Source organism: Sceloporus occidentalis, unplaced genomic scaffold, assembly GCF_023333645.1.
Source record: "Sceloporus occidentalis isolate IW3139 unplaced genomic scaffold, rSceOcc1.0.p SCAF_4, whole genome shotgun sequence".
Taxonomy (NCBI): Eukaryota; Metazoa; Chordata; class Lepidosauria; order Squamata; family Phrynosomatidae; genus Sceloporus; species Sceloporus occidentalis.
The window spans coordinates 70696648-70709527 of NW_028316984.1; the positions used below are offsets into that span (position 1 = coordinate 70696648).

The following is a 12880-nucleotide window of genomic DNA, read 5'->3' on the forward strand; positions in this document are numbered from 1 at the left end:
ACAGTCTTTTATCATTGGCTGGGGCTGACCATGCATAGGTTCCAAAAAATTCACCACTTTTTACAGTTTCCTCTTTACCTAGGGAGATTTCATGAATCATGGAAATTTAGTTTCCTCTCATGTCCAGTAGGACATAAAGCTTTGTAAATCTGTTTACATGCCAAACAGTTGCAAAGGTGACCTGAGATTATTTCACCCACATGCCCTATGTGGATTTCCCTGATTTAGGAGGTCATTGTCCCAACAGACAAAGACAGAGAGCAACTTTATATATTTCCATTTGCTCTCCTTTCCCTCTTCCATGTTTTGTCGGAGTCCCGCTGATGTCTTCCTCAGCAGCTGTGATGAGCTAACTCCCTCCCTCATTAGGTTATATGCAAACAGTGATGAAAGGGAACGTAGAGCCGTGTCACGTTGAGCAGTCAGGAAACAAACCTTTGACACAAAGCAGCAGGCAGATAATAAGACACTGTGGTTGACAACAAATGAGACTACACTTAATTTGCTGTGCAGTGTTCATGTAATTAGATACATTTGGTGCAGGCAAGAAAGTAGACAGCTAGAATATGGTCATGATGAATTGGGGGACCCTATGTCAGGCACTGATCATATTAATCATAAACCCCAGGCTTGGTGACTCAGTTTCTATTCCAAATATACATACACTTTCTTTTCCACAGAGAAAATATGCTGTGATTTCTGGAAGAGAATTTGTTTTGAACAAAATTTAACATGTGATTATTATGGTCATACTACTATGATTACAGGATTTTTTTTAACATAGGGAAACTTTCAGGTATACCATTTGTATTAAGTGAATCTCTTCATGAATCTAGCCAGAGATCTCTGGCAACATGCCATTTTCACAAGAATGAATGAAACCCCATGCTATTCTGAGATACATTGCAATTTCCAACATAATCTTTCAAAAGTCAGACTTCTGGCTGCTAATAAATTCAAAGCTTTTTCTTTTCTTTTCTAGTATTGAACACTTTACCATGTGGAAATGTTTTGATTCTCCAGACATAGGGGATCACGATTCCCACAATCCCCTGTCGGTATGTTGGCTGAGCTTTATGGTGACTGTAAGTGAAAACATCTAAAGGAACAAAGTTTATTCCATCTTGTTTTTCCAGGTTCAATAAGCATACCTATAGGCATAGCAGCAATGTTGTGCCTAAAATTTCTGAAGTAGCCTTCTCAGTTCTGAAAAAACAATTCTAACATTCACCTCTGTACCAAGCAGAGTAAGGTGGTTACCTCAGGCATCTGATTTTGAATGTCATGAAAGGGCAGCAAATGGCTTGTTATTTGATTTAATATTATTGTATTTTTTCCTGCCAGGGAGAGGCACTTGTGGGATTTTCTGCCTCAACTGCCAAACTAAATTTGGCTGGCCTCAAGTATGATCCACCTTGAATATGCCTTGCCCAGTGTCCTCTATTGGGGAGAAGATATCACCTCTACAATGGCTCAAGTTTAGCTTTCCTGTAGGGAAATGGTAGATGAATCACAACCCTCCTTGTTGGACTGCAGCCCCAAGGTCTTCCTCACCATTGGCTATGCTTGTTAGAGCTGAAGGGAGTTGCAACCAGCAATATCTGAAATATCACACTTTGCCCACCTGCAAGACTCTTTCTTCAGTGGGGGAAAAAAACCAATTCTCCTATCCTGACTCCCTAGATTTCTTTATCTATGGTGTGTTTTCAGGCTACTTCTCAGCCAGCTTTTCCTGTAAGTACACTGGGAAGCCTGTTCTTAAGTTGTTTTTAGTCTGGAATCAGCAAAAGCCACACTCTCTGCCTTTCACACTGCATCTTCTGCCAAGGAGACAGAGGAGCTCTCTGAGTTCTAACTCAGGAAGTGCTTTAGCTTCTTGCTAGGGGCCTTCCAGTAGCAAAGTAAACTGTAAAATTTTATGTCACGTAGGGAAGTATTAAGTTAGAAACAACATTTTGCTTTTCAAAATGTTTTGGCTGTCACTTTATGGCTGTTAAATAATAAAATTGGTTAAATAAACCTGTGTGTGTTTCAGTCTAGGAGGGAAATTCGGTTAGGTGCATCTCATCCCATGATAGAAGTCTTTGACCTTCACCTATGCCAGTAACCAAGGAAGACTACAGTGACCCTCTAAGTAGACCTTTCAATTAAAGCAACAGCTCAGCCTAGTTGTCAATTTAACTATTGATAACACAGTTAATATAGGAGAATTTCAGGACCCATCAGCAGTTCTTTTATTTTGAATTCAACACACAAATAGAGATATACTCAAGCACATAGAGAGACAAAGACACAGGGCTCATTCCCACTTACATTTAAATCAGTTTGCGATTCGCTTTGATACTGGGTCAGTGAATTGATTCCAGTCAATGCGTAGTTCCTAATATAGAAGTGAAGTTTTTTAATAATTCTATGCATTCATGTCTTTTTTGACACACTTGTCATTCACACTAGCTGGGATGTTTTTTAAAAAATGTCAATCATCGGGTAGGCGTGGTGATGCCCAACAGCCCTGGTGGAGAGGAAGCCAAGGGATGGACCCTTCTGCCTTCCACCTCCTGACTTTCTCCCCCTCCTCAGGCGTCCTCCTTTTCATGGGCAGGAGAAGGTAGTGGCAAATCTCCTCTGAACAAACCTTGCAAACTGTGGTGCAACAGTTTTAGTTCTGAACTATGACTCTGGACACCAGGATTGCTCAGCCATGGAAATGTGCTGGGTGACCTTGAACAGTCACACTCTCTCAGCCTCAGGGGAAGGCAATGGCAAACCTCTCCGGAACAAACCTTCCGCCTTCCACCTTTCTCCCCCTCCTCAGGCATCCTCCTTTTACAGGGCAGGTCCTCCATTGGGGTGGGGGAGTCCGGGAGGTGCAGTGGGAATCTGTAGCACCCAAATCAAGTGGGGGGCCCTCTCTAAAGTTCAGGGTGCCAGCACTCCAAGAGTCCGAAGGCAGGAGCAGCAGGAAGAGGAGAAGCTGCAGGAGGAGGAGGAGTGGCGGTGGCAGCCCTGGAGGCCCTAAATGCCCCATGGTGACAGGAGTGGGGCTGCCTAGAGCATCCACTGGCCTTGCCTCCTCCAGCCGCAGCTTGCTCTTTGCTGTGGGGCTGGGCAGGGAGGGTGAAGACGCCAGGCAGGGGCTCTGTGAGGGATGAGCAGGTGGCTGAGCTTGGCACGGGTGCAGGAGGCAGCAACCGGCAGGGCCTCTCCAGGTAGAGGCCAATCCTCTTCCATATAGCCCCTCTCCTCGAGTACAATGCAAATGCTCCATATCGTTCACATTTGTGACCACTTCTTTTCAAAAGAACCACTTTTTGATCCGTCTTCAAATAGAGTGAGTTTTTTGCACTCGCTTTAGTATGACTTCAATCAATCACAGTTGCGTCTGAACCATTTTCAAGTGTGAACAACACACATATAAATTAATCAGTAATTTGGTTTATATCATAGTGGGAACAAGCCCAGAATTAATTGTTAACTTGCACATGCTTGGCTGGATATGCTCATTGCTATACTGAAGCTCTGAATGATGGAGTTTGCATCCTGAGGATGGGCCAATTCAGGTTCAAAGGCGCTTTCAAACAATAAGGACCGAGTTGTTGCTGTTGTTATATGCCTTCAAGTTGTTCCCAACCCTAATCATGGGATTTTCTTGGCAAGATTTGTTCTTAGCAAGATTTGCCTTTCTCTGGGGTTGAAAGTGTGTGACTTGTCCAAAGTAACCCAGTGAGTTTCCATGGCAAAGTAGGGATTTGAACCCTAGTCTCCAGCTGTAATCCAATGCTTAACCTACTACACTATACTTGGTGCCCAAGAGTTGAGGTTCCAATCCTATTCTTTCACTCACCTGAGAGTAAGCCTCATTGAATTAAATGATGCTTACATCTGAGAAGAACTTTTACATTTATTTTAAAATTTTATTTGTAACATTTATATTCCTCTCCTATTTACATATAATCTGAGGATGGCTAGGAACAACAACAAACAGATAAGTTATTGCATAATTGAATAAAGAACACAAAATCTCATCGAAAAGAAAAGTCATTGTCTATGCCAAAAAATGTATGACACAAGAGGCAACTGAAACTTGGAGGAGAGACCATTGTACAACCAAGATGCTACTTCTGAGAAATCCCTCTGCTGCTGACTAATAGAAGAAGAAGAAGATGGTGGCCTCCCCAGTCAAATAAGGGCCTCCCCAGTCAAATCCAAAGCCTGGCCAGGTGGTGGTGGTGGGGAAACCTACAGTCCTTCAGTTACCTGGGTTCCTAATAATTTAAGACTTCAGATATATTAGTACAGCCAGCCTTCTGTATCCATGGATTCTTTACCCATGGATTCAACCATCTATGGCTTGAAAAATTAAAAAAAAAAAACCTCCAAAAATCAAAGTTTGATTTTGTCATTTTAGAAAATGGACACCATTTTTACTATGGCATTGTATTTAATGGGTCTTGAGCACCCAATAGGTTTTGGTATCCTCTGGGGGTCGTGGCACCAAACCCCAGTGGATACCAAGGACCCAGTGTACTAAAACGGGTGTGCAAACTAATAGGAAAACAGTGCATATCTTCAAATGCTGGTTTAATGTGGTGTATTAAGGACACATGCATCAGCACAACCTTCGCTGTCCTGATCTTTCCATGCAGGGTACACAGCAGTAATTATTATTATTATTATTAACATTTATTTATAGAGCTCTGTAAAGTTTGCACAGCACTTTACATAGTAAGGGTAAAATAAAAAAAGAATAAAAAAGAATAAAAACCCGCCAAGTGGCGTACAATCTAAAACAACAACATTACATGATTACAATATCTCTAAAATAATACTAACTAGTATACAACAAAGACAAAGCAAGCAGCAAATTAGCAACCAGTACAGTCCTCCCTTCACTTACGTGGGGAATCCGTTCTGGACCCCCCCACCCGCGTAAGGGAAAAACACGGATGCTCAAGCCCCATTCAAATGAATGGGGCTCGTGCCCGCGGCGGTGGAACGCGGGGCGCACGCCACAAGAGCGCACACCATTGTTTTCTTCCGGTGCGCGCCTCCCTTCTTTCTGGCGTGGCTTCCAGCTTATGCTGGAAGCCGCCTAAAATGCCTCCCTAAACAAGAGTGTCTTCAATTTGGCCTTAAAATTTGGAATGCCTCCCTAAACAAGAGTGTCTTCAATTTGGCCTTAAAATTAGCCAAGGAAGTAATGGTTCTTAATTGTGTGGGAAAGAGATTCCAGGCATGGGGAACAACATAGGAGAAGGGGCGGATTCAAGCAGGGGAAGAGGAGACCCTTGGCTGGGTCAGGAGACCAGTGACATAAGATCTAAATGCACATGGAGGGTGGTAAGGAGAGATGAGCGCTGACAATTAAGAGGGAGCTAAGCCATGGAAGGGCTTTAAAGGTCAGAAGAAGAATTTTATATTGGATTCTGAAAGGAATGGGGAGCCAACAGAGGGATAACAACAAGGGGGCAACATGATCAAAGCTATGGGTCCAGGAGTGCTGGTGGTGCAGTGGTAAAATGCCTGTACTGCAGCCACTCACTCACAAACCGCAAGATTGCGAGTTCAATACTAGCCAAGGGCTCAAGCTCGACTCAGGCTTGCATCTTTCTGAGGTTGCTAAAATGAGTACCCAGCTTGTTGGAGGCAATTAGCTTACACATGGTAAACCACTTAAGGAGTACTTGAGTGCACTGATAAGAGGTATAGAAATATACTTGCCATTGCTATTACTATGGGTGGAGAAGATGGTCCTGGCTGCTGAGTGCTGCACAGAGATTAGAAGGCTAAGGTGGGAAATAGCAAGACCCCCTAGCAATGAGCTGCAATAATCCAGGCATGATATCACCAATGCATGCACCAAAGTCTTTTTCATTGAAACAGAAAGAAACGGTCAAATTATGACAAGGTTATAAAGAAAGAATCTGCATGACTTGGCTGTAGCCTGGATCTGTGGAGTGAACGATAATGAAGAGTCAAATAGGAAGCTAAGACTATGGGCCTCAATGGCAGTTTGAATAGAAATGTCATTCACAGTAATTGACAAAGAACACTGTAAAGATGGCTTGGGTGGGAAGAGAAGTAGCTCAGTTTTGGCCATGTTGAGCTACAGACATCGGTGAATCATCCACTCAGAGACAGCAGCAAGACATGATGATAATCGCTGCTCAACACCCAGAGAAATCTGGGATAGAGAAGTAAAGCAGGGTGTCATCGGTGTACGGGTGATATTGAAAGCTGTAAGAGCTAACAGGATTTCACAAGGCCAGAGTATAAAGGGAGAACAGAAAAGGACCCAAGACAGGGGCAGAAACCTGACCTCCTGTAACCACTGTAAAAGATCTGTTTGACAGGTAATCTAACCATGAACCTGCCTGTACATGGATAATTGTAGTGATGACTGTTCCTGGATCAACCACCAGTTTGAAACAGCTGGAGCTGGAAAATGACACTCCATTCAGATGACGCAATTATGGGATCCTAGGATATGCAGTTTAGGAGGGCCATTTAGAACTTTCAGCCAGACAGCTCTAGAGTCTCAGCAAACTACAAACCCCAAGATTCGATAGGATGTTGCAATGCCAGTAAAAGTTAAAGAGTGCTATGTGTAGCCCCTTTGACAGTGAAACCAGTCAGGCTTCCAGCAGACTTCAGGAGCATTCCCCATCTAGTAACCTGGGCCTAACATAGAAGGGCAACCTCAGCCAGAAGATGCAACAGGATGTTTCGTAGACAGCAAATCCACCTATCCATAGCACTTCAAACTTATCAGGGTTCAGCGTTTGTTTATTGGCCATCTACTTTGTTACTGATTCTAGACATTTATCTAGCACATGCTTGGCTTCACTTGATCCTGATGTATGTGAAACCACCTGGTGCAATCATTAAATTTTTTTTTTTTGGGGGGGGGGGAAGTATCATCAATATGTGGCTGACACTTCATTCTCTAAATGGCAGTGAATTTGCTGCTATTAGGGAATCATACTGATGTTCAAAAGGCAGCACAATGGTGATAGGGCCAAACAAGTATCTCTTAATGTTACCATCTAGAACTAATCTTGCCGGAAGAAGAGGGACCATTTCCATCTTACCAACAAATAGAACTGGTCCAGGAGGACATCATGGCACCAGAAGCAGCTGAGAGGCCAAAGAGAATCTACAGAGATATTATCCTGTCTCTTTTCCTTTACAGATCAGTGATAAAATCAGTACAGAAGCCAGACTAGAATTAGTCAAGATAACATTCTCTAAACATGCCTGAACAATCACTATTCTCTGGCTCAGGAAAGGGATTTACAGTCCTTCATGTCTGAAGAAGGCTTCATAAGGAGAGGGGCATAACTTTTTCTTTTTAAAATGTAATTGTGGAGGTCATTCTCTCCTGTATTAACCATCTTCTGAACACATACATCAACCTCTTAAGGCTCAATTTCACCAGCAAAGCAGGTAAAGAATTGAAAGAGAAAGTGGCAGGCCTAACACTTCCAAACAGTTTGATGACATCCTCAGACCACACCAAATAAGCAAGATTGCAAAACTGGCTAGATAGTGCACTGGACAACACCCCTCCTCAGCTTTAATCCATATAAATGGTGCAGATGTGAGCATGTTGATCCTCAAACTGCCTTGGAAATAAGGATGTAAAAAATACTTAGACATTCTCTTGTCCTTGGGGGGGAAAATGTAGTCTACTGCCACAAAATTTTGTGATTTGGTGTGAAATATGCATTTCCACACAAAAAATTGTATTGTTCAAAACATACTGTTTCTTGTGCAAAGACTATTTTGCACAAAAGTTGCATCCTTGCTTGCAAATTTGTCACAACAGGATTACAAGGCTACCGAGCCATCTCTTCTTACAGAGATTCTAACCAGTCTCTTGGCAGTCAAGAAACCTTTGGTGCAGGATGGCTCCTTGAGGATAAAATGGCAGCAGAAACAATACTCCTTTGCTGTCATATTTGCCTGTTATTACACACTCCTATTGTATTTAGTTGCACATGGATAGAATTGTACTACACAAAACTCAGGTTGAGAGGTGAGAGAATGAAAGCTCCCTTTCCCTCAAAGCTGTAAACTCAAGACACAGTTGGAGGATCTATCTTGGACTAAAAGAATTGATGCTAACATGTAGGTGGCAACTGTTCATGAATCAAGATCCCTAGATTTCAATGCTTCAGCCTACATACTGGGCCTCAGGGGTGAAGGGAGGGAATCTCAGGATGAGAATGCTGCCATGGGCAGTGTGTGTGTGTGTGTGTGTGTGTGTGTGTGTGTGTGTGTGTGTGTCTGTGTGTCTGTGTGTGTAAGTGTGCATACATCTTCAAGTCACCTGTCATTTGATGATGAACCCATGAATTTCATACGGTTTTCTTGGGCAAGGAATACTCAGATGTGGTTTTGCCAGTTATGTCCTCTGAAATATAGCCTATAATATCTGGTATTCATCAGTGGTCCCTCTTCAAAATACTAACCAGGGCTGACCCTACTTAGTTTCTAAGATCTGATGAAATCTGATGCCTTTAGGGTATATACATGAATATATTTTTCTCATTTGTTAGACTTGATTTTTTTTATTTGATGCTTAAAGACATCATTATGGTATGCTCGATTGAGAAATTACAAAGGGGCATCCCTAAGTCTAAGATTTCAGTCTTGAAATCTCAGGATCTGGGATAGTCCTGACCTGGCAACCCTATCTACAACACAGACTTCTAGATGTTTAAATTAAATTAAATTATTAAAAGAATGTTTTTTTAAATGTATAATTTTAGGCAATATTTATTAATTCATTCATTTGATTTATATCCTATGTTTCTCCCAAAATGGGAACTAAAGTAGCTTTACTGTCATCTACAGGGGCTAGTTTCAGTTTTATAAAGTTTTTTAAATGCTTGCATTATAATAATAACAATAACAATAATATTTACTTCTTACCTGCCTCTCCCCATGGATCAAGGTGGGGAACAACAATTACTAAACATTAGTTAAAAAGACATTGGTTAGAACACACATCAATTAAGAGAACAAACAAGATGTACAATATCAAAACAATCTACATTTAAAATTCATCATTTGACATTCACAATTCAAAATCATCTGATGCACACACTATGTCAGTGTGTGTGTGTGTGTGTGTGTGTGTGTGTGTGTGTGTAAAGAGAGTAACATTATATATACAGCGAAACCCATACACAGGTATACTGTAAAATCCATACACATAACTGTGGTCAAGTTTTTATTGTTCTTGTAAATTCTCCCTTGCCCTGCTACTGCCTTGATGGGGTATTTTGCTGCAGTAATCAACATGCTAGCCATGCAATGAGAAATCTGAGAAAGTGCTATGCAGGGTAACCACTGAAGCACATTTTGTCCCAGGCACAGTGCCTGGTATTTTTTTGGCAATAATGAAGCCGGTTAATACCCTTTTCAAAGACCTCCACAGCTCCCCATTGCATGAAATTGCCCAGCTGTCAGACCTTCAGTCTTGCCTTCATCCCTCACAGCAGTTCCTCTCCTTCTCAAAAAGGGGGATATCCGGAAACAGAGCATTCCAAGAGAGGAGGAAGGAGGAGGAAATGCCTCAGCTGCACAGCTCTTCATTACCTTATGATATTCAACAGATTTGTCTCCTTGCTGACTGCAAGAGGATTTAGAAACAGCCACAGCAGCCCCTTGACACCTCTCTCTGGAGACATTTTCTTTTTCTTCAAAGTTTTTAATCATCCTCCCTGGCAGAAAGTCAGTCCCTATCTATCATTTGTGGCTGAAAAACCTCCCCTCCAACATGAGCCCATCAGAAACACTGTGGTGTGCCTATGACACACCAAGGAGGGCCTACAACAGGGATGAATGATGATTCAGATTAAGGATGGAAAGAATATTTGACAATATATGCAAAAAAAAAATATTTTTAAATGTTGCTTGAGAGTTGGCAAATGCCAATGAGAAGAATACTAAACTGACCAAAATCTTGGTAATTTGGGACTTATGTTGCACAAATTTATACGTGGAATTTTGTGTGTGTGTGTGTGCACATGAAAAACTGTCTTTTGTGAAAAACTAGGACATGTAAATTTTGCATAGAAGACTTAAACTGTGATTACTCTTTGCAAACGACAGTTTTGGAAGACTTTCTCACAGTAGAAAGAAAACTGGTAAATATTTCATTGATTCCTTTGAGAACAAAGTTAGCAGAATCAACATTTGTTGTTGTTGTTGTGTGCCTTCAATTTGTTTCTGACTAATGGCAACCCTAAGGTGAACCATCATGGCACTATTGGCATGTTTCTTCAGAGGGGGTTTGCCACAGCCATCCTCTAAGGCTAAGAGAGTGTGACTTGCCCAGGGTCACCCAGTGGATTTCATGGCCAAGTATGGATTTGAGCCCTGTTCTCCAGAGTCATAGTCCAATGCTCAAAGGAACATACACACTCACTAAGTCCAGCATGATCACAACAGATAGATAGATAGACAATTTATTTTATCAATTTGCTTTATATCCCACCTTGCTTTCAGAACTCCAAATGGCTCATAACAAAATTAAAAACAATACATGACACCAGAATTGATTTTTAAAAAATTTCTCAGAGCTAATTTACATACTATGTAGCTGAGATTTATTCTCCTTAATTTTACTTCTTGGCAAGTATGAAGGGGGCTCAACTCAGATCAGGATCTCTGTGTGGTACTAGCAAAGGATAAAACCTTCTCCTTCCAATTGTTTTGCAAGAGCTAAAAAATAGGTGTGGGGAGCATTACCTTTAACAATGCTCAAAGGTTTTCCCCCCTTTATTAGACATGTAGTCATAAAGTCATAGTCCTTGTGCAGGGTGCTGAATTGAGAGGGGGGAATGGCTGAGGGGAGAGGTTAAACCTCCCTGATCTGTACTTTATTAGTGCTTTTTAAAACACATACGCACACACATTTCTAGCTTTTTTGACTGCAAAGATATCCTTGAAAACAACATTAGCCAAACATCCAGAAGAATATCTAACAAAGAAAGCAACTCTATGTTCTCTTCCTTAGGAATAAAACCTACTGAATTCACTGGGGGGTTACATCTGTATAAAATATATATGGGATTGTAGTGCACAGATTTTTGTAGCTAAGAGCAAGGTTCAGTGTCCTAGAACTCTCTATGTTCCTTGGCAATTCAGAGTTAATATTGCGAAATGGCAGAAAACCAACTACAATACACCTGCAGAAAGTATTGTACAAAAGTGGACTAAACCGTGCACATGTGAACAATGTAAGTTACAAAGTTCAGCTCTTCTTGGTGCAGATTGTCTTGAGGACAACAACAACAATAATGCCACCACCATTAACAACCACAACTGTGGAGAATATACTCAGCCATAGCCACAACGATGCACCGAACAGCCCATCTATCTACAACCGGAACTTCTGTTCCATACAACAAACAACTGTTGGTACTTTTGCCCCCTAATACATTAAATGTCATTGTATTTTCCTAGTCTAGGCCCACCCTCTATCCATGATAAAACTATAGGTTGTTTGCATATAGCTGTCTAATTTATTCTGCTTGTTAGTCTCTAGAAGGAGCAAAGAGATACAGAGACCATCAAGTCTTGGTCTTATAGCTCTCTACTATAAATCTTGTCTTTTAACCCTTAGCCCAATGATCCCAAATTTCAATCTTTGGCAGTATCACAGACTAGAAAATGCATTTTAAAAAGAAAAGCAAAAGTTATATTCTTAGGTGCGTAACAGACCGCCCTCAAGCGGGCGGTCTGCCGCCGCCGCCATTCGCTGCAGAGGGAAGCCCCAGCGGCCAGACCGTGAGGCTTCCCGGCGCAGCGAAAAAGGAGCGCCAAAATGGCACTCCTTTTCAAAACGTGGAAGTGGCGCCACGAGGGGCGAAGAGCGCCCTCACGGCGTCACTTCCGCAACGACACGTCTGGATGCTATGCGTCCAAGATGTCAAAATGGCGGCGCCAATGTGGATGGGTGCTGCCATTTACAACGCGCTCCGCGCGTGTTGAGGCCAGGGCCGGTTAGGAAGGGGCAACTCTTCCTAACCCTACCATGCCCCTTCCTAACCCTAGCACGCACGGAGCGCGTCGTAAGTGGTGGTCTGTAACCCACCTTCGAATGCTGGATTAGGTGTCCAGAACCCAGTTTCTCCACTTGTCTTGTATGAAACAAGGAGCATGCACAGAAGTGATGGTCAGTTATGGAGCTATTTACTCAACTAACTGACAAACTATACACAAATATATATATATGCCACAGTGATTTCTCTAATTTGATAGTGTCCAGTGTCCATACCACAATCACATTCAGGTTAGGAAACTTTCATAGAGAAAAGGTTGATGGCTATGATGATGACAGAATGGTTTAAAGAGTGATATAGAAAGTGAGGCCTTGCTTGCTATGTAGATTATATTAGATGTCTTCTTTTCCCCTGCCATTAAAGTGAAACACAGAAAGGAGGAAGCTACACCATCAGAACAAAGTTGAAAAACTTACCCATGTATAGCATGGATGGAGTGAGGTTCATAATGGTATCGTCCTTCCTGGTGGCGCATGTCAATTGGCAAAGGAGAATGGAAGGCTGGAAAAATATGCTGTGGAACTGTGGAAGGCAAAAGAAGAAAGAAAGAACTTTTTTAAAAAATCCTTGCTTGTTGTATTTTTTTTTAAAAAACATACACACAGTTTCAAAGGCACTAAAGCTCCATGCATTTCAGAGCAAGTGCGGAGCCAGACAAGGGGGTCTTCGTGATAGCAGTGCTAGAGTACACCAGAGAAGTGGAATGAATAAATAATCAAAGTCATTTGGAGAAATCCTACATCTTCGACATAAAAGATCTCCAACAGGGTTTTTGACAAAGACAAGCAACCAAGGGCTCTTTG

General features: G+C 41.9%; 1 protein-coding gene across 1 annotated transcript in view; it reads right to left on the minus strand.

The window, feature by feature from the left end:
• GLI2 (GLI family zinc finger 2) overlaps positions 1-12880 on the minus strand; it is a 302294-nt gene that overhangs the window by 93030 nt on the left and 196384 nt on the right. Inside the window, exon 3 of the mRNA XM_089520297.1 lies at positions 12494-12599. Coding sequence (XP_089376423.1) covers positions 12494-12599 — 106 coding nt within the window. The remainder of the gene's footprint in view (positions 1-12493; positions 12600-12880) is intronic.